This window comes from Bison bison, unplaced genomic scaffold (genome assembly GCF_000754665.1).
Source record: "Bison bison bison isolate TAMUID 2011002044 unplaced genomic scaffold, Bison_UMD1.0 scf7180017864519, whole genome shotgun sequence".
NCBI classification, from domain to species: domain Eukaryota; kingdom Metazoa; phylum Chordata; class Mammalia; order Artiodactyla; family Bovidae; genus Bison; species Bison bison.
Window position 1 is genome coordinate 21,887,857 of NW_011495072.1, and position 27,737 is coordinate 21,915,593.

At 35.7% G+C, this 27,737-nt stretch overlaps 1 protein-coding gene across 1 annotated transcript in view; it reads right to left on the reverse strand.

Annotated features, from left to right (window-relative positions):
- Positions 1–1,704: 1,704 nt before the first annotated feature.
- The window catches only part of SNX7 (sorting nexin 7), a 118,851-nt gene continuing 92,818 nt past the window's right edge, over positions 1,705–27,737 (reverse strand). The window contains 2 exon segments of the mRNA XM_010831006.1: positions 1,705–2,135; positions 24,049–24,201. Coding sequence (XP_010829308.1) covers positions 2,058–2,135; positions 24,049–24,201 — 231 coding nt within the window. The 3' untranslated portion in view covers positions 1,705–2,057.

Genomic DNA, 27,737 nt, shown 5'->3' on the forward strand with positions numbered 1-27,737 from the left:
TGGATGGGGAAATGAAGTTTGGGGTGGCTAAATGGTTTGCAAAACAATACAGTTGGAGTCATCCTGATAAATAGGAAGGCTTCTCAACCCAAATTTGTTTTGGATGTCCAGACCAGTGGTGGCACGAACACACAAACAGGGTATGAAAAGAGTTATCACATGATGAGGCTTCCCCATTACAGTTATCACGTAACAGGGCCAACAGGGCAGTCCTCTCTGAAAGTGTCCTGAGACCTGGGAAAGACACTGGCTTGAGGTTTTTATGATAGTTAGAGATGAGTCCCTGTACACAGGGAGGAGGTTGAATGGTTTGAACGTCCTGAGTGCTGAAAGAGGGAACATTCTTTTGGGTTTCTTAGCAGCTTGTCCAGACATGGGGCAGGAGAGGAAAAAGCAGGTGAAGCTTAAAAGCTATCAGCAGCCAAATGTGAAAAAATGAAGGCAGATTCTTCACTACAAATGGTTTAAAAACTGTACATGTCAGTATTTAAGAAAAAATATTTAGTTTTATATTCGTGTGTGTGATTGTGTATCTCTTGTTTTAGTTTGTTGTTGCTGTTCAGTTGCCCAGTCGTGTCCGACTCTTTGCAACCTCATGGATTGCAGTACATCAGGCCTCCCTGTCCCTCACCACTCACCATCTCCCAAAGTTTGCCCAAGTTCATGTCCATGCCATTGGTGATGCCATCCAGCCTTATCCTCTGACACCCTCTTTTCCTCCTGACCTCAATCTTTCCAACATCAGGGACTTTCCAATGAGTCAGCTGTTCACATCAGATTTACAAAATACTGGAGCTTCAGCTTCCTTGCTTTAGTTAAGATGATTTAAATGTCTACTTTGTGTGTGAGAGACACTTATTTACATGCTAATAACCAAATGATTAAAAATAATAAGCAAAGTCTGGGATACAGTGAAGGACAGAGAAGCCTGGCAAGCTGCAGTCCCTGGGTTGCAAAGAGTCAGACATGAGTGCCTGAACAACAACCACCACCACAGGGTACAAGTCATCCATGTAAGGTAATATGCATGACTAAATACCTCACACTTTATTCCAAGTCTTGAGAAATATCTATTTCCAAAAATTGGCAAATGTTAGATAATATATTCAATTTTTACATAGCTATAAAATGAATATAAAATCACTTTGTATGATAAATATTACTAGACTGTGAGCCTGGAAAATGAATTGAGGTGTAATGTGTCTCTATTCCTGTTATTGTAACTTGTGTCTTTATCTCTGTTATCATAAGTCACCTGCACTTGTGACTTACAACAAATAAAATGGGAGAACAAATTTGATAAACACTGTGTACATTAACAAATAAAGCTAGATGTGAGTTGCAAAGAGTATGTAAAAAAAATCCCCCAAACATAAAGTTACTAGTAGGAAAATGACTGTATGAGTATTTCTAAATAATAACTCAAAAATAATTTATATTTATCTTGGTAGCCTTTAAACAATTTTTTAGCTTTTAGCAAACCAACTTTCAAAGTTATCTTTAATTGTTAAAAAATATTTAATCCAGTTTTGCATATTTACTTTGAATTCCTAATATCAAAGTAAACAGTATTTCAGAGAAAATTATGATGAAATAAAGGTGAATACACAGCATACTTATTAATATACACTGGATTCATATTAGAATCCTATTCAGAGCCTTGAGCTACTAATAGGAAAAGAATGCACAATAGTCAGTCATTTCATATTAAACTTTTTATTAAAACTGAGTCTTTACAATATATTTAAAATGACATATTCCACAGACAAATACTTAAGAAAAAAACCTTTTTATGTATAATTATTGGCATACAAATTTAAGAACATAGTTAAAACTAAGCTACATATTTATATGTATGTATATGTATTGTGTACATATATATATATATATCCAAATTTATATCAATGATCTGGAACACCTGAGCTTTAAGTTGTTGGTTTTCCAGATAGTGTGAAATACTTTTCATCCACTTTAGAAAGGATCCAGCCCATTGAGAAAGAATAACTTTGGTTAACAGACATTATCTTCCAAAGATCACATAGAGGTCTTCAATGAGATTACAATTTATCTTCAGAGGCTTCTTCCAAGTGGAGATCTGTCTGTGATGTAAGGAAGGATTCCCATGTAGCAAGGCACTAAATAATGGAAACACACCATCAGGAGATCAACAGTAGTTCACTTTCACTGTTAGAAAAATTAGTAAATCCTTATATAACTGTTCCAATAGCAATCTGTCCAACTCCCCTTTCCCATCGGCTTGCCAGGATCCCTGTCGTTTTTTACATATTTTAACTCTTAATGAGGGAAATTATTGCTAAATAAGATGAAAAGATAAAGGTTAAAAAATTAGCATGGATTAGTTTGCTGAAATAATCTACTATGTCCCCACTGTCAGGGCAGAAACAGATCTAAATTATAGAGGAAATGATGGACCATTTGGATATGAGGCAGGCATAAAGCATCTAGACAGAGGAGTGGTGATACAAGCATGGTTTAATCAGATCTGAATCCTACTATATCATATATGTTTGTGCAAGTTGATTAATCTCTGTTATGGTTTCTTCAGCTATAAATTAGGTTAATGATAATACCACAAAGCAATTGTGAAAATTAAATTTACATAATCTGTATAAATCTCTATGCAGAATGCCTGGCTCAAAGTAAATATTCAAACATCAGCAATTATTATATTATAATGGTCTACCAAGACTAAGTAGTGAGTGAAAGTGAAGTGAAGTCGCTCAGTCGTGTCAGACTCTTTGTGACCCCATGGACTGTAGCCTACCAGGTTCCATCGTCCATGGGATTTTCCAGGCAAGAGTACTGGAGTGGGTTGCCATTGCCTTCTCCAGGAGATCTTCCTGACCCAGGTATTGAACCTGGGTCTCCCAAATTGTAGGTAGACGCTTTACCATCTGAGCCACCATTAATGTGTCCAGGAAATGAATCAAGGTGATCTAATTGAGAACTATAGAACAAAAGAGAACACATATTTTTTTTTAATGTGGACATAAAACATACACCAAAACTCACCATATTCCAGGTTATACAATAAGTCTCAATATACTTAAAAAGAATAAATCATATGAAGTTTGTTCTCTGAGCATAGTGAAATTAACTTAAGAATCAGCAATTGAAAGGTATCTGAAAAATCCCCAAATATTTGAAATCTAAAGAAGAAATAACAAGGTAATCGAGAAAGTATTTTATTTTAAACTGAATGAAAATGAAAACACAATATATAAAAAAAATTTGGGATGCCACTTAAGAAGTACATAAAGAGAAATTTATAGCACTAAACACCTATATAAGAAAAGAAAAAGGTCTTAAATGACTTCAATTTCCATCTTAAAAACTAAAAAAGAACAAATTATACTGAAAGTAAGCAGTAGAAGGAAAAAACCAGAAAAGATAGCAGTGTGAATCAATGAAAGAAGAATCACTAGATCTTTGAAAAGATTAACAAAATTAGATAAACTTTTAGCCAGACTGTTCATAAAAGAAGAGAGATGATATAAACTGCCAACTGTTAGGGGTTAAGAGAGGTGCTGCTAAGTCACTTCAGTTGTGTCTGACTCTGTGCGACCCCATAGACAGCATCCCACCAGGCTTCCCCGTCCCTGGGATTCTCCAGGCAAGAACACTGGAGTGGGTTGCCATTTCCTTCTCCAATGCATGAGAGTGAAAAGTGAAAGTGAAGTTGCTCAGTCGTGTCCGACTCTGTGTGATCCCCTGGACTGCTGCCTACCAGGCTCCTCCGTCCATGGGATTTTCCAGGCAAGAGTACTGGAGTGGGGTGCCATTGCCTTCTCCATAAGAAAGGTGACATCAGTCTAAATTCTACTGAAGGAAAATAAAATCTTACTGAAAACTTTATACTTATACATTTGAGAACTTGAATAAAACCAATGAAAAGACACACAGTACCAAAATTACCAAAACTCACTCTAGAAAAAATAAATAATCCAAATAAATCTGAATTTTTTGTTAAATATCTTTCCATAAAGAATACTCCAGGTATAAATGGCTTCCCTAGCAAATTGTATCAAAAATTTAATGAAGAATCATATTAATTCTACACAAACTTTCAGGGAACTGAAGAGAAAGGAAAGGTTTCCATCATACCAGAGATATTACAAGGGAAGAAAACTACAGATCACTACCCCTCATAAATACAGATGTAAAAATTCTAAACAAAATTTTAGCAAATCAAATGCAGAAATCTATAGAAAGAATTATACGTCATGACCAAATGGAGTTTATCCCAAGAATGTAAGATTGGGTTAATGTTCAAATCAATCAGTGTAACTGACTATATTCAATGTAGTACCATCTCAATTGACATGAAAAGACATCTGTCAAATTACAAATGTCCATTTCTTAGTTTAAAAAAAATTCTCAGCAAACTAGAAACAGATGGGAACTTCCACAACTTGAGAAAGAACATCTTCAAAAAACTTACAGTTAACATCATATGGACAAATGTATTAACTATTTGCTGTTATTAGTATTTTATTTCTTTTGAATGCCAAGAAAAAAATTTAATTCAGCTTTATGGATACTTAAAAATCCTCCCCAAATTTTGAACATAAGAAAGGAAATAAGAAATACCTAAATACATATAATGTTTAAAAATCTATCCACAATGTATACAAAAGTATGGAACAAAAGGGCTAATAGATTGTAGAATCATAGTTCACCTTTGTAAAAAGTCCTGTTTCCTGTTTGAAACTCATTTCTGGCCTCTTCTGCAAATTCATACATAATCTACTATCTGGTAACCCTGCAGGGTAGCCATTACTGCAGGAAAGCAATTACTGCTTTCAGGAGATATCATATCTTTTCGATAACTCTGCCAAACTATTATTTAAATAAACTTCTGAACATACTCAAGGCAAAACTCAATGAAAATGTGAGCAGTCTGCTCTATTTAGAATTCCTGTCAAATAGATCCAAACTGCACCAAAAATTGTATTAATCCTAATGTGAAGAAGCTTCTATCATTGTCATATTCTTCAACTATCCTAGTTTAATAAATGTCTAAGGGAGATCAGCCCTCCCCGCTGATTATTGCTGTGAATTAATATTTCCATTTCTAAAGAAAATCCTCAGAAGGACAGTGAAATGTGGTAAAAGAAACAAACTAGCTATTTAACCATTTCCTTATCATCCACCATATGAAAGGCAGAAAAACAATTTATGTATTTTGAAATATAGATTATAGAACACTAGCATAGAAAAACAAGTATCATGACAGCTGCTAAATATCTATATGAATACTCGGTGAGGCATCATTATGGTTGTTACCACATATTGGGCTTCCCTTGTGGCTCAGCTAGTAAAGAATCCACCTGCCATTCAGGAGATGTAGATTCAATCCCTGGGTTGGGAAGATCCCCTGGAGAAAGGAAAGGCTACCCACTCCAGTATTCTGGCCTGGAGAATTCCATGGACTGTAGAGTCCATGGGGTCGCAAAGAGTTGGACACGACTGAGTGACTTTCACACTTGACTATCACATATTACTTTCTTTAAACTTCACAGTGATGATTATGAATCTTATTTTACAGATGAGAAAGCTGAGGATCAATGGTTAAATATGTTTGTGATATTACAAATCTGAGAAGAGGTACAGACATTTAATAGGAAATGGGAAATAATTAATATCTTGAATGACCACCAGAGTACATTTAATAAGTCACTGGGCCATCAAGATGAGATAACTTTCTTTTATACAGTGTAAGAAGAACCATTTTGGAGGAGAAGAGGGTAAAAAAAATGCATGATTGCAGGTGGATCAACTTTTAGGAAACAGTATAAATGCAGGTTGAGTGTAGAAACTGATTTTTTACGTATCTTTTGGAAGTTTTTAAGTATTTCCAGCTGTATGTATACTCTTTGAAGATGACTGAGTTAATAACATGCCAGGCAGAAAGTAAGTGTTCAATAAATGCTGAGAGCATAGGGAAGGAATGTACTGAACTGCTGATGCAAATACACTGATCATCAGAAACACTGCACTTTTCAATCTTAATATTAATCAACTGACATCCTGGCTTCTATTAATCACTAAATGTGTTAATGTTAAGTTTTGCCATAAAAACCTGATCCCCAGTCAGGGTGCTGACCAATCAGTTTTCTGGGTCTACAAAGCTGAGACATGGTCCTGAACTGTATAACTCCTGATGCTACCAGTCATCTTTTGGAATTTTGATAGCAGATATTTTTGCTAACTAAATATGCTAATTTCCCCCTCCTGCCAATGTTTAATATTAACCTGTTGATATTGATATGTTGCATATTTATCCAGTCAATGTACATAAGTCTAGTTTTAAATAATCAAAGATAACCTCTAACGCTCTTTAAATCTCTTTATCTTTTTTTTGAGTATGAAAAACTAAGTGAAAACTCAAGAAATGGATTTTTTATACCATAAGCAATTGGGATAATTGAATGATACAAAGAATCATCAAAACAACAACTAAAATCTCAAAACCCAGTGTGAGACTTGCTCATAACTGTAAATTATATATATATTTTAAAGTATTTCTATTATTTGGCTTCTCACTGTTTTCTATCAAGGAACTGATTTATTCCCATTTTTAAATCATTATAATTAGTAAAGCAAGCTAATATCTATTAAAATTAAAGTAACAATCAAAAATATCTAGTGTCACAGTTGACTTGACCTTTAATTGTACCCCTTAGCTCATCAATGGCACCCCACTTCAGTACTCTTGCATGGAAAATCCCATGGATGGAGGAGCCTGGTGGGCTGCAGTCCATGGGGTCGCTAGAAATCGGACACGACTGAGCGACTTTACTTTCACTTTTCACTTTCATGCATTGGAGAAGGAAATGGCAACCGACTCCAGTGTTCTTGCCTGGAGAATCCCAGGGATGGGGGAGCCTGGTGGGCTGCCATCTATGGGGTCGCACAGAGTTGGACACGACTGAAGTGACTTAGCAGCAGCAGCAGCAGCAGCTTAGCTCATTCTAGTTTGATTATCATACTGTCATAGAGGATCAATAACAATTCCACATTTAGTTGAATAATGTGCATATTTTTGTACATTTTATTTGCTACAACAATACTCTGACAAACTGAAGTAATTGCATCTTATAGGTAAGAGAACTGATCTACTGAGTCCAGTACTCTTTTCTATTGCCCTATGCTTCTCACTGCAGTAAAAGAAAGCCCATAAACATGTTGAACATGCTTTTAGGCAAGATGTGGGGTGACTGGAAAGCAAGTATATCACAGATCCTCAATAATTGAGAACCCAGTGCATGTTTTTTTTTTCCCTAGGTGGCTCCAGTTTGTAGCCAAAGACCAAAATCTGTAGCTTCTCTTTGAAGGCACGACTGGGAAAGACTGTACAGTTAGGAAAGTGAGCCAGAACTAGGGCAAAAAGACCCAAAAGGTAAATAAAAGCCCTTTTGTTCTGACACATGCTTAATGACTTCTTAAATAGAATATGTAGAAAGTAAGTTTTAATTATAAAATTAGTCTTGAAAGTAAATCTCTTGCTACCTCAGTAAAAACAGTGATGACATTTTGCCCTACGAAAAGGTAAATGTCTCATTAGCTCTCAAAAGTGACAGTGATCCACAAGTAGATGTGATTAAATTTTCTAAAGAATGAATGATGACAAAAATGGGCTTTCTGTTGGTATAATTTGGCTTCCAATGAAAGCTTCCACATTTAAGAATCACTGTTTTCTCAAAATGGTGGGATAGAAAGAGGTTCTGTCCCACAGTCTGAAAACATTCAAGCGAATGTTTTCACTTTTCTGGGCCTATTTACCCATTCACAGAAGAGGGGGCTTGAACCACGTGCATGCGTCAACTTTCATCCGAGAGCCTAAAATGGCCAACACAAAAATAAACAAACACAACCTAGTTATTAACTTAAAAGCTTTTGCACAGCAGAGGAAACCATAAAGAAAATGAAACGACAACTTACAGAATGGGAGAAAATATTTGCAAATGTCGTGACCAACAAGAGACTACTTTCTAAAATACAAAAACAGCTCATACAGCCTAACATAAAGGAAAAAATCGAAAAATGAGCAGAGGGTCTAAATAGACATTTCTCCAAAGAAGACAGACAGATGGCCACATGAAAAGATACTCAACATTGCTAATTATCAGAGAAATGTAAATCGAAGTTACAGTGAGGAGTGACTGAGCACATACACATCACCTCACACAGCTCAGAATGGCCACCATCAAAAAATCTAAAGCAATAAATGCTGGAAAGGGTGTGGAGAAATGGGAACCCTCTTACACTGTATAGCCACCATGGAGAACAGTATGGAAGTTTCTTAAAAAACTAGAAATAGAAGTACCATATGATCCTACAATCCCACGCCTGGGCATAGATCCAGAGAAAACCATAGTTCAAAAAGATACATGCACTCCAATGTTCACTGCTGTACTACTTGGAAGAACTAAGGCATGGGAGCAACCTAAATGACCACTGATGAAAGAATAAGAGGTATATATACACAATGGAATATTACTCAGCCAAAAATGAATGAAAAAATGCCATATGCAGCAACATGGATGGACCTAGAGACTATCATACAAAGTGAAGTAAGTCAGACAAAGACAAGTATCTGAGCAATCTAAAAATAAAAAAATACAAGCAAACTTACATACAAAACAGAAATAGACCCAAAGACATGGAAGACCAACTTATGGTTACCAAAGGGGAAAGCAGTGGGAAGGGAGGGTAAATTAGGAGTTTGGGAATAACATATATATATTACTATATATTTAATAGATAACCAAGAAGGACCTACTGTATAACCCAGGGAGCTATACTCAATATTCTGTAATAACCTATAAGGAAAAAGAATCTGGAAAAAATAGATATATATGTATGTACAAGTGAATCACATTGCTATACACCTGAAACTAACACTGTAAATCAACTTTACTTAAATAAAATGTTTTTAAATTGGCAAATGAGATTGCATATTAATTGATAAATATGCCTTGTTCTATTTGGCTTAACAGAGTATGGAAAGGCATCGAATATAAAATTTTACCTCTGCCCTCAGTATTTGATATTTATAAGTTTTTTGCCTCTAAGACTTTTCTTTGCCTCTAAAAAATAAAATTAGTTATTTTATTATGTACATATGGACATGTATATTTTAATACCAAATAAAATTTGTGATGTGTATACCATTATTTTCAGCACTTTACAGAATAGGATACTGAGGCTCACTGAAATAATGAAAGGTGTCTGAACTTAAAGTCACAAGTTATGCCTATCCAAAGCCCATGTTCTTAGTCACCAGGTGACAGTGCCAACATAAAGTTTTATATCTCCATAGGTAATGCTATGACCCTGATCATGGAACAGCCAGTGGAAAACCTAGTCTCATGCAAATTATCACAAGAATCAAATTAAGAAAACATTATCTATATATCTCTGCTAATGAAGTAAAATAACCACAAATTTGCCTAAAACAATAACAACGATATCTACTAATATAAAATGTGATAAAAGCCAAACCTTACCATGTACTTTTTTTTTAAACCAGAAATTTCCATATTAAGTCAAAAGCTGTGCTTCCAGTTTTCCTATTAACCCCAATGACATAATAACTGCATCTCTCTTAATAAATTAAAACAGAAATATGACTGAGCATCTGTTGGGGGCCAGAGTGAGGTACTCCGCCCGTGGCAAAGGTCATGAGGAAGGAGGCTCGACATACGCAAAGGCGGGATCGAGCCTCAGGAGTCCCCCTGGAAATCCTTGAGCATCTACCCCCATAACCAGAGCCTGCCTACTTTACTACTTTGTGCTCTCCCCTACACCTCTGACTTTACGGGGGGCTGTCTCCCACCACCTCTTTCGGAGAAGAAGTTAACTTAGAGCTCCAGTTAATAATAACTCCTGGGCGTGACAAGAGTGTTTCAACCTACAGACTCCTCTGAAGGTTCTCTAGCCTGCCTGACGGGCTTGTCCGGCCACATGTGATCGCTCACAGCCTCCCAACCATGAGAGGCACGAGATGCTTTAAACCTTCTAAAAACAGGTTCCTTAAGAAAAGTTAGAAAACTATTAGTATAAGTATAATGGGCTGATTAAAAATTGTATTGGTGAAGGGTTTTTCATTTGTTGAGCCAATGTTTGTTGCTAAGACTCCACATCCCCTGCCTTTACACACATTAATGAATATATAGAAGAAATAAGTATTAACCTTTGATATTAATCACGTTAGACCCTAGGCTAAGTAAATTCTTTCCTTAACTAAAACCCACTACACCCTCACCCTATAGGAATGTAACTTTATTTGGGTGGCGTCCGTTTTAAGAATAATCACCCTTGGAGAAAAAAGTGTTCTGGTTGACTGACCACTGTCACAATGAGAGGGTCATAAATTGTCAGCAGGCCCCCTGGCCAGAAGATGATGTAACACCCCTAAGACCTCTGTATACATTTGTATGAAGCACCTGACTTTAATAAAAGTCAGGACTGCTATCCCCACGTGACTTTTGTATAACATCTCAGTGTATAAAACAGACTCTGGAAAATAAAGAATTGGGATCAGTTCCTCGAAATACTGGTCTCCCCATGTCTCTCTCTCTCTCATTGTGGCTGAGTCTCCATCTGGAGCACGGAACCCGCCATGCTTACTTTTTATGCCTGGGCTTCTAAGATCCGACCGGGGAGGCCTCAGTGTCTCCTTTCCTTCCGGAGAACGGAAGGACGCCTGCGGCCTACGTAAGTGGTGCAAGCTTCTTGTCTTGAAGTTTTATTGGTCTCCCGCGTAAACCAAGCTACTCAGCCTCTTTTCTCCACTGAATTTTCCTACTGAGCTATCCTCATTCTATTACTCTTTATATCTTTGATGAATATTTAAATAGTCGCCTAAGCCGTCTCGCCTTCGAATACCCTGGATCAGCCGGGGCTGGACCCCGGCAAGCATCCTTTACATATTTTAATGCTATCTCAACTATCTCGGGCACAGATGACATCACCTACATGTGAGGAAACACTGAAGCTCAAATACGTAAACATCGCCATACTAGGCCAATATCATTGCAAAATAAATTACATTGTAAAAATTGTAGGTCATACCTAAAATGAAGGCAATGGGGTGTGTAACATTTTAGTAACTGCTTTTTTAATCACCTAGACCTAAGATCCAAATAGTAATGAAAACTTTTAGGAGCTGCATATTTAAACATTTTCCTGAAATATAACCAATCTAGAAAAAAAATTAGAGATGATGTTATAAAAGGAAATCAACTTCTATTATTTTGCAATGGCTCAAAATTATTCAATAAATTTCATTTTTGGAAAAGTCTAAATTCAGAATAAACTGCTAATTTATAATTTGAGAAATATCAGTAACTTCAAAATGACAAGATTTGCATTTTTTTCTAAAATTAGTTTTACATATTCCTCAAGAATATAAGTAATAAGTTTGCATTTGTAAATACTGCAAATGTTAATACTGTTAAATGACTGCAACAGTTAACACAAAAAAACTCATTAGCTACAAACGCCATCTTGTGGTCCTTTTAAAAATTATTTTGTAGTTTGCAGATCTCTAACTCAAGATCTTCTAAAGATAGAAAGAGCCTTAGATACAACCAATTCCATTTCTCTCATTTTTACATGTGGAACAATTGAGGCTCCAAAGATCTAATACACTGGAAATCTATAGAGAGAATACAAGAGCCAAAATTTTCATATTTTCTACTCATACTTTTATATATGATATCATCATTCTCTTCTTTTTTTTTTAACTAGTAAAAAGCCAATTACATGAAGTTTGTCCAGTTTAGTACCAGACACTTCAAACTCTGAGCTGATCTTGTTTATCATACATGAAAATACAATAAACTAAAAGAAAAGCACATTTACTTTTGGATTACTGGATGAAGGCACAGCTATGATAAAGCACATTATTTTAAAGCATTTCACACACTTTCTAATTTTATTCTTCTAAAAACCTGTGAGGGATGTGTGTGGATAGGGGGCAGGGGCATAGGAAGACCATTGGTTGCACCTTTTGACAGATTAGACAGCTAGGTATAGAGAAGATATGACCCAGATTTTACATTTAGTAGCAGGCATCCTGATATCCAAGCTTAATTTGCTTCATTAGGAAATCCACCTTTTTTCTTCAAAGTTTTACAACATGCAGTGTGTGCGTGTTTGTTTTAAGTCATTTCTTCCTTTTCTTTACAGGAACTATTGTATTGGTCCATAGCATACAATCTGTCCTTTATGAAGCACAGTGAGATGTAAGTTCTTGATTCAGAGTCTAGATAATTTTAGAAATGATTTCATTATAAAATGTAATCACCTATTTAAATGTTTGATTAACTTAACTACAGAGAAACTCATCTAATTCAAAGGTTGGGAAAAGACAGACTGTCGATGCTATGGTGTAACTGTCACTTATACACCTAAATTCAACTTGGCTTGTATAAATAATTGAAAAATAACTATATCTCAGAATATAAGAGATTAATGAAAATGTTTTAACATAAGTTTTTAAGAAAGCAGAAACCTATAAAACAACAAAAACTTTAAAACTTACATGAACTATAATAAAAAATGTTCATAGTTATTTGGAAACATGAACTATAGCTTTGGAATATGCAATTTAGAATAGAACTCATCATTTAATAAATAAAATACAGTTACATGATACTTTTGAATTTTAAAAATGATAAATACTTCATTTTTAAGGTTTCCTTCAGTTCAGTTCAGTCGCTCAATCGTGTCCGACTCTTTGCGACCCCATGAATAGCAGCACGCCAGGCCTCCCTGTCCATCACCAACTCCCGGAGTTCACTCAAACTCACGTCCATCGAGTCAGTGACGCCATCCAGCCATCTCTGTCATCCCCTTCTCCTCCTGCCCCCAATCCCTCCCAGCATCAGAGTCTTTTCCGATGAGTCAGCACTTCGCATGAGGTGGCCAAAGTACTGGAGTTTCAGCTCTAGCATTATTCCTTCCAAAGAACACCCAGGACTGATCTCCTTTAGAATGGACTGGTTGGATCTCCTTGCAGTCCAAGGGACTCTCAAGAGTCTTCTCCAACACCACAGTTCAAAAGCATCAATTCTTTGGCGCTCAGCTTTCTTCACAGTCCAACTCTCACATCCATATGACTACTGGAAAAACCACAGCCTTGACTAGACGGACCTTTGTTGGCAAAGTAATATCTCTGCTTTTTAATATGCTATCTAGGTTGGTCATAAATTTCCTTCCAAGGAGTACACATCTTTTAATTTCATGGCTGTAATCACTTAATAAATAAAAAAACACAGTTACATGATATTTTGAATTCTAAAAATGATAAATACTTCATTTTTAAGGTTTCCTTAGAAGTATATAAAAATCAGACCTTGGTGCCTTTAAACTGAATTCTATAATTAATCATGCTTTATATACATTATAATACTTGAATATCAGCCAGATTATAAATTTTTAAATGAGAAAAAACACTACCTATGTTAATTTGAAGAGATGAACAAACTCCTAGAAAATAGAAGGAACTTTAGAGCAGTGTTTCTCAAACTATCTGTGGTGAAGAACATATCTTTTGTTGGCTAAGAACCATTAGATCCTACTGAGCTGACTAGTTCACACTTCATGCCACAAGAAATCATCACAAAAGCTGGACAATACCCCATCTGGCCTATACTTGATTCAACAAAAGAAGTCTAATAATCACCTGGACATCATGACAATGTCTAATTGCCCTAGAATATTTCAATTGGTTATATTCTATTTCTGAATTTATGTTATAAATCTGTAATAAACAATTTATGAATTAGGCATTAGTCCACACTTTAAGTAACATAACTTTAGAGACCAATTACCCAAGGTTTCCTAAATTGTGTTCCATGACAGGCTAATGCTATAAGAAGAAATGCTAACCTAGTCAAAGTTATGTCTTAGATTCATAAACCATATAAGAACATGTGTTAAATCACTTTAGTCATGTCTGACCCTTTGTGACCCCACGGACTGAAGCCCTCCAGGTGCCTCTTTCCATGGGATTCTCCAAGCAAGAATACTGGAGTGAGTTGCTGTGCCTTCCTCCAGGGGATCTTCCCAACACAGGGACTGAACTCCTGTTTTTATGTCTTCTGCATTGGCAACTGGGTTCTTCACCACTAGCGCTACCTGGGAAGCCCATATAAGCACATAAAAGGTTCTAAGAACTTCTTTAGTAAACATGCTTGTTTAATTCAAACTTATTTGACTACAGATTCTATCTTTTCTATCAAGATAAACACCCATTAACATTACAAAAATTAATTTCCTATAAAATGCCTAGAGAAATTCTACTTTAAACAGAATTGCTGATGTACATTATTCAACAACTGCTTTAAAATTCCCAATGGCAGAGAACTAATTTCTTTGCAATGCAATTTAATATAGAGAATACATAGGATATAATTCTTATTTTGTGAATTCAAATTATTCAACTTCCAAAAGTTAATTCTAGATATGCTTTCTTTTAAAAAAAAATTTCATTGGTGTATAGTTATTCAGAACTATGTAGTTTTTCCAGTAGTCATGTACAGATGTGAGAGTTGAACCATAAGGAAGGCTGAGTGCCAAAGAATTGATGCTTTTGAACTGTGGTACTGAAGAAGACTTTTGAGAGTCCCTTGGACTGCAAGGTTAAACCAATAAATCCTAAAGGAAATAAATCCTGAATACTCATTGGAAGGACTGATGCTGAAGATGAAGCTCTGATACTTCGGCCACTTGATGCAAAGAGCCAACTCATTGGAAAAGACCCTTATGCTAAAAAGATTGAGGGCAGGAGGAGAAGGGGACGACGGAGGATGAGATGGTTGGATGGCATCACCAACTCAATGGACATGAGTTTGAGCAGGCTCTGGGAGTTGGTGATGGAAAGGGAAACCTGGTGTGCTACAGTCCATGGGGTTGCAAAGGGTCAGACACCACTGAGTGACTGAACAACGACAAGAAGGGTGGCAGGGAATTTTTTTTTTTTTAAGTGTCTTCTAACATAACAAGACCTCATGAATCTTATAAAACTTCAATTTTGAAAGAAGCAAATTTCAATGTGGTGATTAAGACAAAGACCTAGTAAATTAAATGACTTAAACTTGACAAATTGTACTTTCATTCTACATGCTGAAAATAATCTTTTTGCAAAGTATTTTTGGTTTGAGTATAAAGATTCCTTGGTGCTAGGGTGTGGGGTGGGAGGAACCAGTTAGAAGTAGATTTACAACTTGGAGTATGAAAGGACTTTGTCATCAATATAGAGGATAACATTTACCTTATTTGCTATGAGAGAGAAGAATTCCTTTGAATCACTGAAAAGCTGTATCAAATTATTGAGGTGAAACTTTAAAAAGGTAGTTGGCTACAACTGAGCAATTTTTTTTTTTTTTTAAGACAAGTGGAACTGAAATTTACTCTGTCAAGAGTTCATAGCTACTAAACATCTTCAGATGGTTTTACAATAAAGGCTTTAATGAACATTAGAAGTCTTACATTTTTATCAGTTTAAGTATTTTCTAGACAATAGCTCCATAAATATTTCAGACATGAATTCCATAAATGACTTCTGTGAACAAATAAATCTGAGATCTTAAACAAGGCTGAACATAGTCCTTTCCTAAGGAGTTTCTTAGGAACTTTAAGGTGCTAAGATGCATTGCAACATTGTTCAATAAAATGAAACAGCATAACTTAAGAGGAAGGCACTTGGCTATGAAGTTGGCATACCCAATGACAGCAAAACTAAAATAAATGGGAACAAATGATTGTGTGATCAAATATGTCCTCAAATAAACAATTAGAGACTCAAAAACTATGCCCAGGGACTTCCTCCAGCATTTCTACGAGTTGATTTTTAAAATTTATAAAATGTCTTTAATGTAGCATTCCCTCAGCTCAGTTTATAATTTCATCTCTTCACTCATCCAAGATTCCTGGTACAATCTATCAAGCTGAGAAGGCAGCTTCCCAGCCTCTGTGGTTGTTTTTCTCCATGGATGCCTCTCCCACAATCAATCAACTAATAACAGAGGACCATAACAACATCCCATGAACAGCCCAAGCAAGAGTTTATTGAAGATTTTGTTTCTATAAGCAGTGGTGAAGCCTCTCATCTGACAGTAAGAATAAAAAGTTTTAAAGTCTTAGGATGCACAAGGTTATTTCCTCTCTGCTTCCCTTGTTTTAAGCATTATTATTATGTACCTTTAGATTCTACTTCAAATAGGAATTGATTGCTTACCAAAAAAAAAAAAAAAAAAATTTCAATAGCATAAATGGTAAAAAAGGACAAGATTAATCATTAAATAATCAATAGTGTTGGTCTCTTTACTAAAAATACAAAGGGAAAAGTTCCTAGGCATTCAATGGAGCATTATGGCATTAAGAAGATGAAAACTTGGTGTTCTGATGAAGATGACTGTCCCTAAATAAACTGGATAGTCCCTAAACGTGTGGTGTACTGTAGCCCGAATTTGTTAATCTTGGCATCAGGTTTCTAATGAGTACCTTCCAGTGAATAAAAAAGTCAATAACGTGGACAAAAGAATGTAATGAATTGGAAATTCTAACTGGCACAAAAATGGTCAGGTTGAGTAAATATCTAAGCATCTTAGCCTCTCAAGCTGGTCATGTTTACTTTTCAGGAAATCTATCCTATGCATTAATGGAAATCTACTGAATTCACTAGGGTGTATAATGTAGTTTTGAAACATTCTTCCAACAGTTCCAAATAGAAACTGTTCTTTTCTGAAGGGTTGTTTAAACACCATCAGGAGATCTGTCTTCCTGAGTTCTAGAGATTAGGTAAGATATGAGTTTAAGTAAATGCTATGAGGCATGATTGTAAAAAGAAAAGTACCCTGATATGTATTCCAAAATCCCTGTCCTAGATAACACTGACTTATTCTAGCTTTTTGTTCTTATGATTTTCAAAGGGAGTTGAGATACACATTAACCTTAAAGAAATTATCTATTTACTCCATTTCATCTTAAGAGACTGTCAATATAAAAATATAATTTAAATTGCTCAACATAGAGCAACTATTATGCCTCTTTCCCAACATTTAAAAGGAAAACTAAGAAACTGCACGTTATTCTTTGTGACATGATACTAAACAACTATAGCTGAGTAAACCTTCAATCACTTCCATCCTCTCTACAAGAAAGACATAATACTGATGCTGAAATTAAACTTTTTTGTAATTTTTCAAATCACTTTAGTAAATTCTAGGGAATATGACTAGATGGCCAGGGTTTCCTTCCTTTCCTTTTCTTTGACTCCCAGATTTTCAAAATAGTACTTTGTCATCAAGTTTCTGTCTTGTTACATAACAGCTCCTCTTTGTTGGCTGGAGTTAGATCTTGGGAAAGTTATTCTTCCTCACTGCTCCTTTCAATTAATGTAGACGAACAGCAAGTCCATAATTCATCTGAGACCCAATTTTTTAAAAAATTATGAAATTTCAGACAGATACATAAATTCCACTCATCAGAATCTTCTTAGCTGGCAGTTTTACTATCATTATCAACACAGATTAACCTGTTAAAGTCACACTGTTTGGGAGATACCTTTATTTGGATCACGGTGTTTTAAATATTCATGAAAATTTTTTAAAATGTTCCAATATATATAGCACATCACTGAATGTAAAACAAAAAACTCTTTTGCTACAATTTATTTTACTATTCCCCAATATAACAAGGAATATATTTCTAAATAAAAACAACTATACCTGAAAACTTCTAGGAGATTCAATGCTTCTCTGTTACTTACTTTGTAAAAGAACTTCTATGATGTGTATTTTTAAAATTTTCTCTGCTTTTTGAATGGTCCATATATAGCTGGACTTGGATTTTAGGGAAGCATTAGTTGTGTTATTGATTTGGCTAGACTGTGAACTCTTGAAATGATTTTTTTTTTTGCTTCTTTTATCTCAGAGAAAACATCCTATACTAGATGCTTTTCTGCTTCCTAGATACCCATGTAGATATAAATATTTTTATTATTCAATAATGATAGAACCCTTCTACTAAGTCAGTTTATTACGATTCAACTAAACGAATTCAAATACTCTTCCATTAAAAAAGTAATATATTGTAAAGCTGTATCAATCAAATGAAACATACATATACTTATTATTCTTCCCTAAGGGGAAGTTTGAATTTGAATGCTGCTTAGCATAAGGTTTTGATGTTAATAGAATCTAAAAGAATGATTTTACATGAGGCAACTAACATTCTTAAATAAGACTGATAGCATTTGAAATGAAGTGACCTCTGTCTTGGCTATTTCTTGAATACCTTATCAAGAAAGATCTTAAGTCTAATGTTCATAATTATTTTAAATAGTATTGTTTATGAGAGCATAAAAATTTACATAAATGTTCAATTATTAGTAGTATTCTTCACTAATAAAGATATATGAACATTATGTACTATATAAAGATCAAGTTATACAGAAAAATGTTTAAACAAATGAAAAATATAGAACTCAAAATAACACATGTCCACTGTAGTCATCATAACACAAACAAGTAATCATGCTTTTATGTTGACATATGTGGAAATGCAGAAATTTTAAAATATTTTGATCAGCACAGAGCAAATTATTTTTCTATAAATGCATTTCAATATACCCCTCTCTAGGAGATAAGGTTATGGGTATTCTTTATTTCCTCTTTATACATTTATGTGATTAACTTTTGTAGTTTTTGTACATGTATTAATTCTAAAACCAGAAAATGAGGCCAAAAAGACTTCCATATATTAACTCTAAAATAAACTATGCAAAGAAATAAATTTTACTACTTCAAGTATTATATTCAGTTAACTACAAATGATTTTATTTGGCAATAATTAATATTATGTGATCTTTTCATGATTATTATATTAAACTTTAAAGAGCATATTACTTCAGTTTATGATATCTACCAAGGATTCCTTCCTTTTAAATTTCTTCACTATCATCATAATTATCAGCATCAGCATCATCAACAACAATAAAAACATACTATTTTGTACCTTGTGTTTTTGTTTATTCACTAAGTTATGTGTGACTCTTGCAACTCCATGGACTGTAGCCTGCCAGGCTTCTCTGTCCATAGGATTTCCCAGGCAAGAATACTGGAATGGATTGCCATTTCCTTCTCCATGGGATCTTCCCAAACCAGGAATTGAACCTGCATTTCCTGCACTGCAAGCAGATTTTTACCACTGAGCCACCTGGGCAGTCTTATTTTGTACCTACTAAAGAACAATTAGAAAATGTCTGTGCACTTTATCCAACATGTCATAGTTTATAGTTTTAGCATCCCTTCACGTTTTAGTAAGAAATAACTTTCTTTGGTTATTTGGATACTAATATACTTTGAAATTATTCACCTATGGTTAATGGGATTTTTTATTTTATTGCTTTGTTCTTATTTTTTCAAAAGATTCAAGTTTATTCTTAGTTACTGTCCATACAGAACACAATTGGTAATAGCTTCATTTTACCTATTCAGAGTTTACTTCAGATCCTTGTTTTATATTTGAGGTCAACTGTCTCTAAGTAAATTCACACATCTAAGTACAATATTTCAGTTAGACAATAATAGGCCTTTGATACAGACATATCTCATATTTACAAACTGATTTTCCTCTGTCATTTTAATAGTTAAATTTTAAGTTATAAACAAGTTGTAACCATTTAACTTCATAAAAGTCCAAAGACAAATGTTTATACCCTATTTTTTCTATCACACTAGGAGCAAACCCCTTTGGGGCTTTATTATTATTATTATTATTTTTTACAAATGTTGATGAAAAAAGAAGTATTTCCATAATAATGTGATTAAATTAAAAAGGAACTGGAAAGATTCTGCAACATTTTACTTCCTTATATATTTGACATATTCTGAAGTTAACAGATAACAGCAGACTGTTGCTGTTTCAGGCCATACAGTCTGTGTGTTAATTAGGAAGCCTTGATTATATAAGGGCTTCAATTTCCGATTATGCCTGGAATCATGTGCCAAATCAGTTAAAAGTTATTCACTCAGGAAAAAACTCAATAAATAACTTGAGCTGCAGAGACCCTATGAAGTTATAATAAAGAAAACCAATGATTCCTCCAAATATCTCCATCTAAAATGCCATACACTTGATATAATTTTAGTAAGATTTAGAAATACAATTCACTTGGAGGAAAGAGTTAAAAACATAGATATAAACTACTGCGAGGGACAAAATTTGCAATACGGCAATATGGCACAGTGATGCTAATTTAACTATTTCTAAGAAGATAGTATTTTGTATAAACTGAGTGCAATCTATCAGAATAAAAAAAAGTGTGCATTTATGTGAGAGGTATAGTCAAAATCCGAACATTTCAGTTGAAGTTCAATGGAACTACTATGAACATTTTCTTGTAAGAAAATTAAAAACCCAAACTTAGAACTAAGTTTTGCAGACATTATCATGAGAAGACAACATAATATTGAGTGTTTGTCACATGATTTTTATAACCTAATGTGTTTTATAATCATAATCACTTATAGTATAATGTATATTCTAATTTTCTTAAAAAATTATTTCAATTATTAATTGTCATAGCACTCCTATAACGTCAGTGTGGCCATGTTCTATCATTAAGGAGAGATAAAGTTATTTCTGTGGTTTTAAAACAGTTAAAGTTGTAAAAAAAAAAAAGCGTATAGTGACAAATCTGCTTTATCCAACAGAAATATTTTAAATCATTTCAAAATCTGAGATTTATGGGGAGTTCCTTTTAGATATTTTAATTTACTTAAGGTTGTTAATGTAGAATAAAAAAGGAGGGGAGGCAGAAAACGATATTTCCAACCCCACTTGCTAAAAAGAAAATCACTTAAATCTGTCCTCCAATCTGTAGCCTGCTGCCACGAAACCTCTATGTCAGTTCACCTCTCTGTCTCTGTTGCTACAGTTTCTAACCAGGCTCAATATGTTTAGTTTTGTTCCCCTATGACCCATATATAGCCTGCGTGATCATTCTAAAAGGCAAGTCCAAATTGTCTCTTCCCTGCTGAAAACTCTTTAATGGCATTTCCCATTTCCCTTAGAATGAGAAATAAAAAACAAAGCTTATTAAGGCCTTCTTCAGACTTCCGTGGTGGCTCAGATGGTAAAGCGTCTGCCTACAATGTGGGAGACCCGGGTTCAATCCCTGGATCGGGAAGATCTCCTGGAGAAGGAAATGGCAACCCACTCCAGTATTCTTGCCTGGAAAATCCCATGGAAGGAAGATCCTGGTAGGCTACAGTCCATGGGGTCGCAAAGAGTCGGACACGACTGAGCAACTTCACTTTCACTTTCAGCCTAATAGTGTTCAGGACATACTAACACAAAATATGACACACTGTCATATAAGACGAATGAGTTTGAGAAATAGAAGCGGAAGGTCACTCTGACCTTCTTCCAACCCTTATCTCCTGAGGCAAGTCATAAAATCCTCAAGTAAGAGGGGATCCTCATCCCCAGAGGAAAGGTGCATCTTTACCTCTGAAGCCAAGGACATGAAAAGACACCTCTGAAGCCAAGGACATGAGAAGACTACTCTTAACAAAAAGGCCCTGCTAAGTCTCCCTCAGTTTACTGGGCTTACGTTATACTCCTTAACCTATCCCTCTCTACACGACAACCCAATCTTCATCAAACCTAGCATAAAAATACTCAGATCTGTTTCTTCTGATCTTGATTTGTTGATGAAGGCTCCTGTGCCACAAAGAACTTATATTCATTCAACTTGTATGCTTTTTCTCCTATGAATTTATCTTTGTCAGTTTCATTTTCAGACCCAGCCAGGGATCCTATGAGGGTTGAGGGAAACATTTTCCTCCTCTACAAGCCTCATTTTTCAATTCAACACTATCTCTACTCCACCATTCTCCCAAAAGGAACCTCAGTAATTTGAACATGTTCTCTCTCACCTCTCTGCTTTTGTGCATGTCTTCTCTTCCTGGAACTCTCTTTTTCACATCTGAATCTCACTACCTCTCATTCATTATTCAGGACTCAGCTTAAATATATCCTCTGAGGAATCGTCCTCTTTCCTTCTAGATTAGGTTAGATGCCTCTGCAAAGTCTTCCTATCCTGGATCTTATTATACTTTTTATTATAATATTTTGTTTTAATTGTAACCACATGAGAAAGAGATTGTGTTTGTCTTGCACACTGTGGTCTCTCCAGGACCCAGCACAGTGGGTGGTGGTAGTAGGGGCTCAAGTATTTCTTGCTGAATGAAAATATCAGTATTAGTTAGATAATCTTGCAAAATATAAAATATTTTAAAGTACCTTCAACCTGGCAAGCACTACAGAATACAAAATATAATTTTCTTAATGTATCAATTTCATATAGTCATATATTCAGACAGAGATAAGGTTAAAGATGTATTTTAATATATACCTTCTAGGAAAAGTATGTTCAAATAAGCTAGATGAAGCAAGCAATAGCATAAAATTCACTGAAAATAAATACTACTGTGTTCAAAAAAGACAATCATTTGAAAAGCAAAATGTTGATTAGGCATTTTTCCTAGGGTAAACAAAGAAAGAAACAAACAAAACCAACCAAACTAAACTAGAGGGAACCAATGCTCTTTTTTGACCTTTTGAATAGCTACAGAGGAAAGGTGGGGATGGAAGGGACAGAAGGTATAAGATCTGAACTAAATTCCTGCTCATTCAAACTTCTGTTTCTTTTCTGACTTTGCAAACAATACAAGAAAAGGAGCATGCATGCTCAGTGGCTGTCATATGCAACTCTTGGTGACCCCATGGACTGTAACCAGTCAGGCTCATCTGTCCACGGAATTTTCCAGGCAAGAATACTGGAGTGGGTTGCCATTTCCTTCTCCAGGGGATCTTCCTGACCCAAGGATAGAACCCGTGTTTCCAGTGTCTCCTGAACTGGCAGGAGGATTCTTTACCACTGAACCACCTGGGAAGCCCAGGTAAGAAAAGGAGAGGAAACGAAATTTTAACCAGATAGGAGAATCATTAGGAAGCCTGATCAAATGATTTTTGAAGATGTCAGATCCTGCCAAAACAAGAAACTGAAGGGAATACAAACAAAACAAAATGGTAGCATTTAATTTTTTTTCATATATATGATTCTGTTCAGTTTATTCGTATTGTTTAAAATTGGGGAAATAATAGACAAGAAACCGAAGGGAAGACAAACAAAACAAAATGACAGTATTTAATTTTTTTTTCATATATAAGATTCTGTTCAGTTTATTGGTATTGTTTAAAATTAGGGAATAGGAAAATATGAAAATAAAAAAATCATCAGTGTTTAAATAAGCTCAATTGTAACATATAAAATATTTGTAGCTTTTTATATAATATATTATGAAACCATTTCAATTTGGCACTGGTCAAAACAACTTCAGTATAACTGCTAAAAGTCATGAATACAACTCATGGTGGTTTTGTCATATCTTGTCTGCTTCATTAATAAATATTACATTTGGGTTTTTCTTATGGCTACTTCTTAAATCGCTTCCTGTCATCCTGAGTCTTATCTTAAAGTGAAAGTGAAAGTGAAGTTGCCCAGTCGTGTCCGACTCTTTGCGACCCCATGGGCTGTAGCCCACCAGGCTCCTCCGTCCATGGGATTCTCCAGGCAAGAGTACTGGAGTGGGGTGCCATTTGTGCAAAATGGCACTTACTTCTTTTCCCTTCCCCTATATTCTGAGTTTTACATGAAGATAGGAGAATTCTCTCTCACAGCAAGCTCAGCTCAAATTAGGCACTTGGGCATGCTGTGGAGGAAGGAAAGCTCATCACCTTCTTACAGGGAAACACATTTGTGTTGATGGGTGGGTTTAGTGATGCTCTATTAACTGGCAGCTCCACTGGCACTGAGCCACCAAAGAGGATTTTGAATGTGACACTTGGTTCCTGAACAGACTCCTTTAACACAAGACAAACAGAAAGTAAGAGAGAGGATAACTTTTTTAAAAGAAAGCAATACTGCATATCACTAATTACCTGTTCATAATACAGGATGTTTTCCTCAGCCATATTTGTAAATGCTGACTTGATATCATTTTGCATGTTTTGTTTCCATCTTTCCCAATCTGCTTTCAGGGCATTATTAGCGCACTCCACTTTATCTTCCAGTTTTCCAATCTCTTCCGTAAGCTGAATTAGATCACAAAGAGAGATCAGTTGATCTATGCATTCCTGCCACTAAGTGAATTCTTTGAATCTAAGATGAATATTATATATCTTTAAAAAGCACAAGAATATTTTTTTTGGAGAGTCGCCAGTATAGTCAGAGATATCATGCAGAGTTCTAAGGTCTGCGACCAATAGCACTTGACTTTGGATAAATCTCTCAAACCTTGGGCCTCAGTTTCACTATTGATAAATCAAAGGAAAATGAACTACAAGTAATCTCAAAATTCTTTTGCAATAACTCTCTCATTACCACTGTTTGTGGTGATAATATTTATGTTAAAAGATACGGTTTCACATCTTCAGCTTGTCTTTCCTGCTTCTCACTTTTCAACTGTTTTGACCAGAATGCTCAATTAACTGACGTGTTATAACATCCATATAGATTATTCAGTCCAACCTGGAGGCCCAGGGGACTAACTAGCTACATTCCATTCAGCTGGTAACAGAGGCAGGTTTATATCTCAGGACATGTGACACCTAGTCCACACGCCATTAGACAAGCTGTGTGTGACAGTCAGACCTCCTCCTCAAATCACCCAGCCACATTTGAGCATGGAACCCACCAATGTATTGCTTAAATCTAACACATTATATTTATACAAATTGTAATATATTTATCCATATTTTGTTTATTCCAATATTCAGCATACATATATTTATTAAGTGCCTTCTATGTATCAGGCGTTCTTCAAGGGCCTGGAGATTCAATAATGAAGACAACAGACAAAAATTCCTGCTTGTACCAGAACTTATATTCTATCAGGAAAGACAAAGCCTAAGCAAGACAAATGAAATATCTATCATTTGATAATAAGTGCCAAAAAGAAAAATGAAGGAGAAAGGTAGATAAGGAGTATAAGAACAATGCAATTTTAGATAAGATGGCTGGGGAAAATCTAAATAAGAAAGTGTCATATCTAAAGCTGATCTTAGAGTGAATCATGCAGTTCTTAGCAGGAAAAGCATTCCTGGCAGAGAAAACACAGGGCATCAGTCTAGAGATAAAGCATGTCTGGACGGCCCAAGAAGAGCAAGGGGACCAGTATGACTGTAGCAGGTGGCAGAGTTAAAAAAGAGGGAAGATCCTAGGAGACGCAGGCAGAGAAGCAGTTGGGTGACCAGATCTTACTACGCAGTCCACGGTAAAGGCTCTAGGTTTTATTGAGTGAGACCAAAGGCAGGGACAGTTAAGCAGAAATAACACCATTTCTCCCATGTTTTATTAATAAAAGGGGCATTATACATTACTACTATTCCTTGAATCCAAGTATTCAAAAGAGGCTGTCATTAAGAAGGTCCCCATTACAGACATGCTAAAAGGTAATAATGTATGTCTTAGAATAAAAAAAAAAAAAAAATTATTTTACTTTCAATGCTTGCTTAAAATATCACTTTTTATTCATTCATTTTGCTATGAAATTTCACTCTGACTCTATTTCATTGCAGCCATATTTGCTTTTATTTCCCTCAGACTAGATGTTTGGTATTACATAAATCTTTTATTATCTGTAAAATGTAAAGTGTTAATTGCTCAGTCGTGTCTGACTCTTTATTACCTATGGGAGATCTATTTCATATGTAGGGTTGGTTTTCATGGTTTGTGTATGGTGGGAATATGTAGGTTTTTTTTTTTTTTTTCCCTTAACTTTCTTGTTTTGTTTGTAAACTATCTCAGTGAGGCCATTTATTACTTTTATGGGTACCTATGAACTGTGGTGCTGGAGAAGACTCTTGTGAGTCCCTTGGACTGCAAGGAGATCCAACCAGTCCATCCTAAAGGAGACCAGTCCTGGGTGTTCATTGGAAGGACTGATGCTGAGGCTGAAACTTCAATACTTTGGCCACCTCATGCGAAGAGCTGACTCATTGGAAAAGACCCTGATGCTACGAGGGATTGGGGGCAGGAAGAGAAGGGGATGGCAGAGGATGAGATGACTGGATGGCATCACCGACTCGATGCACCTGAGTTTAGGTGAACTCCGGGAGTTGGTGATGGACAGGGAGGCCTGGCGTGCTGTGATTCATGGGGTCGCAAAGAGTCGGACATGACTGAGTGACTGAACTGAACTGAACTAATGACTCTATGGGGTGATTATTTTGCTAAATCATAGAGGATGTCTAAAAGGGGGTTGTGTGGGTATATATGCTCAGTTGCTTAGTCATGTCTGACTCTTTAGAACCTAATGGACTGTAGCCCACTAGGCTCCTCTGTCTATGGAATTTTCCAGGTAAGAATACTGGAGCAGGTTGCCATTTCCTACTCCAGGGGATCTTCCCAACTCAGAGATCAAACCCGTGTCTCTTACATTTCCTGCATTGGCAGATGGATTCTTCACCACTGTGCCACCTGGAAACCCAACAGGAAATTAATGGAAAGTCTAATAGTGGACTTTGGATGCTGGCGAATAAGCTAAGGTAAAATTACTGACAGGCCAAACTCAAACAGGATCCATAGAAAGCTCATGCGCTGGTTACAAAACCTCATTTCCCTGGGTTGTTGGAGCAAATCTTCCCATTTTCACAGCCCGATGGAAATGATTAGAAAAATGTCTTTTTTATATCTAGGATCAAGAGGTAACTATACCAACTGTAACTACACTTTTTCTCTTCCGCTTAGGTTCTGCAGTCTAAAATTGTTCTGTACTAGAGTGGGATGACCTGCAAAATTCTTTACTGAAAGTAGTTTCAGGAAACAGTATCTAAATCATATGTTCATTTTGCTTCCCCTCTTGATAGAGCTTAAAATGGTGTCACTGCCATAAGGGCTTTACAACAGTCTTCTCTTTACCAACCTGCAACTCCCCATCTTGCTAGCCCTTGTTAGGGTGCCTAGGCTGGCTGGTGCTTCTGCTCTGGCCCAGAGCTACTGCATTCTTAAAGAAGGCCTGTCCTGAAACATGTAAAATATCATGTATGAAACGAGTTGCCAGGCCAGGTTCAATGCACGATACTGGATGCTTGGGGCTAGTGCACTGGGACGACCCAGAGGGATGGTATGGGGAAGGAGGAGGGAGGAGGGTTCAGGATGGGGAACACATGTATACCTGTGGCGGATTCATTTTGATATTTGGCAAAACTAATACAATTATGTAAAGTTTAAAAACAAAAAAAATAAAAATTAAAAAAAAAAAAGAAGGCCTGTCCTGTTCTCTGACTTCACTCCAATCCACAGAAAGGTTTGTAGCCTTATCAGCATGGCACTGAGATTATATGACTAATGATAGTTTGAACTGATCTCAGACTCCATACTGGTCTTTCACAAGCTGTATGACATTGGGTAGACTACTTTTTGAAAGCTTAGATTCTTCATCTACAAAATGAACATAAAAATAATGATACCTATCCCAAAGTAATTTTTATTTAAAATTGCCTGAGATAATGAACAGATTAACTGATGTTCACAGTATCTGACAATTTGCCTACTAAATGTTATCTATCACAAGCATCACCAGCTGGTGAAATGGGAGCTGACTGCCTCTCCTCTTCCAGTATTTTAG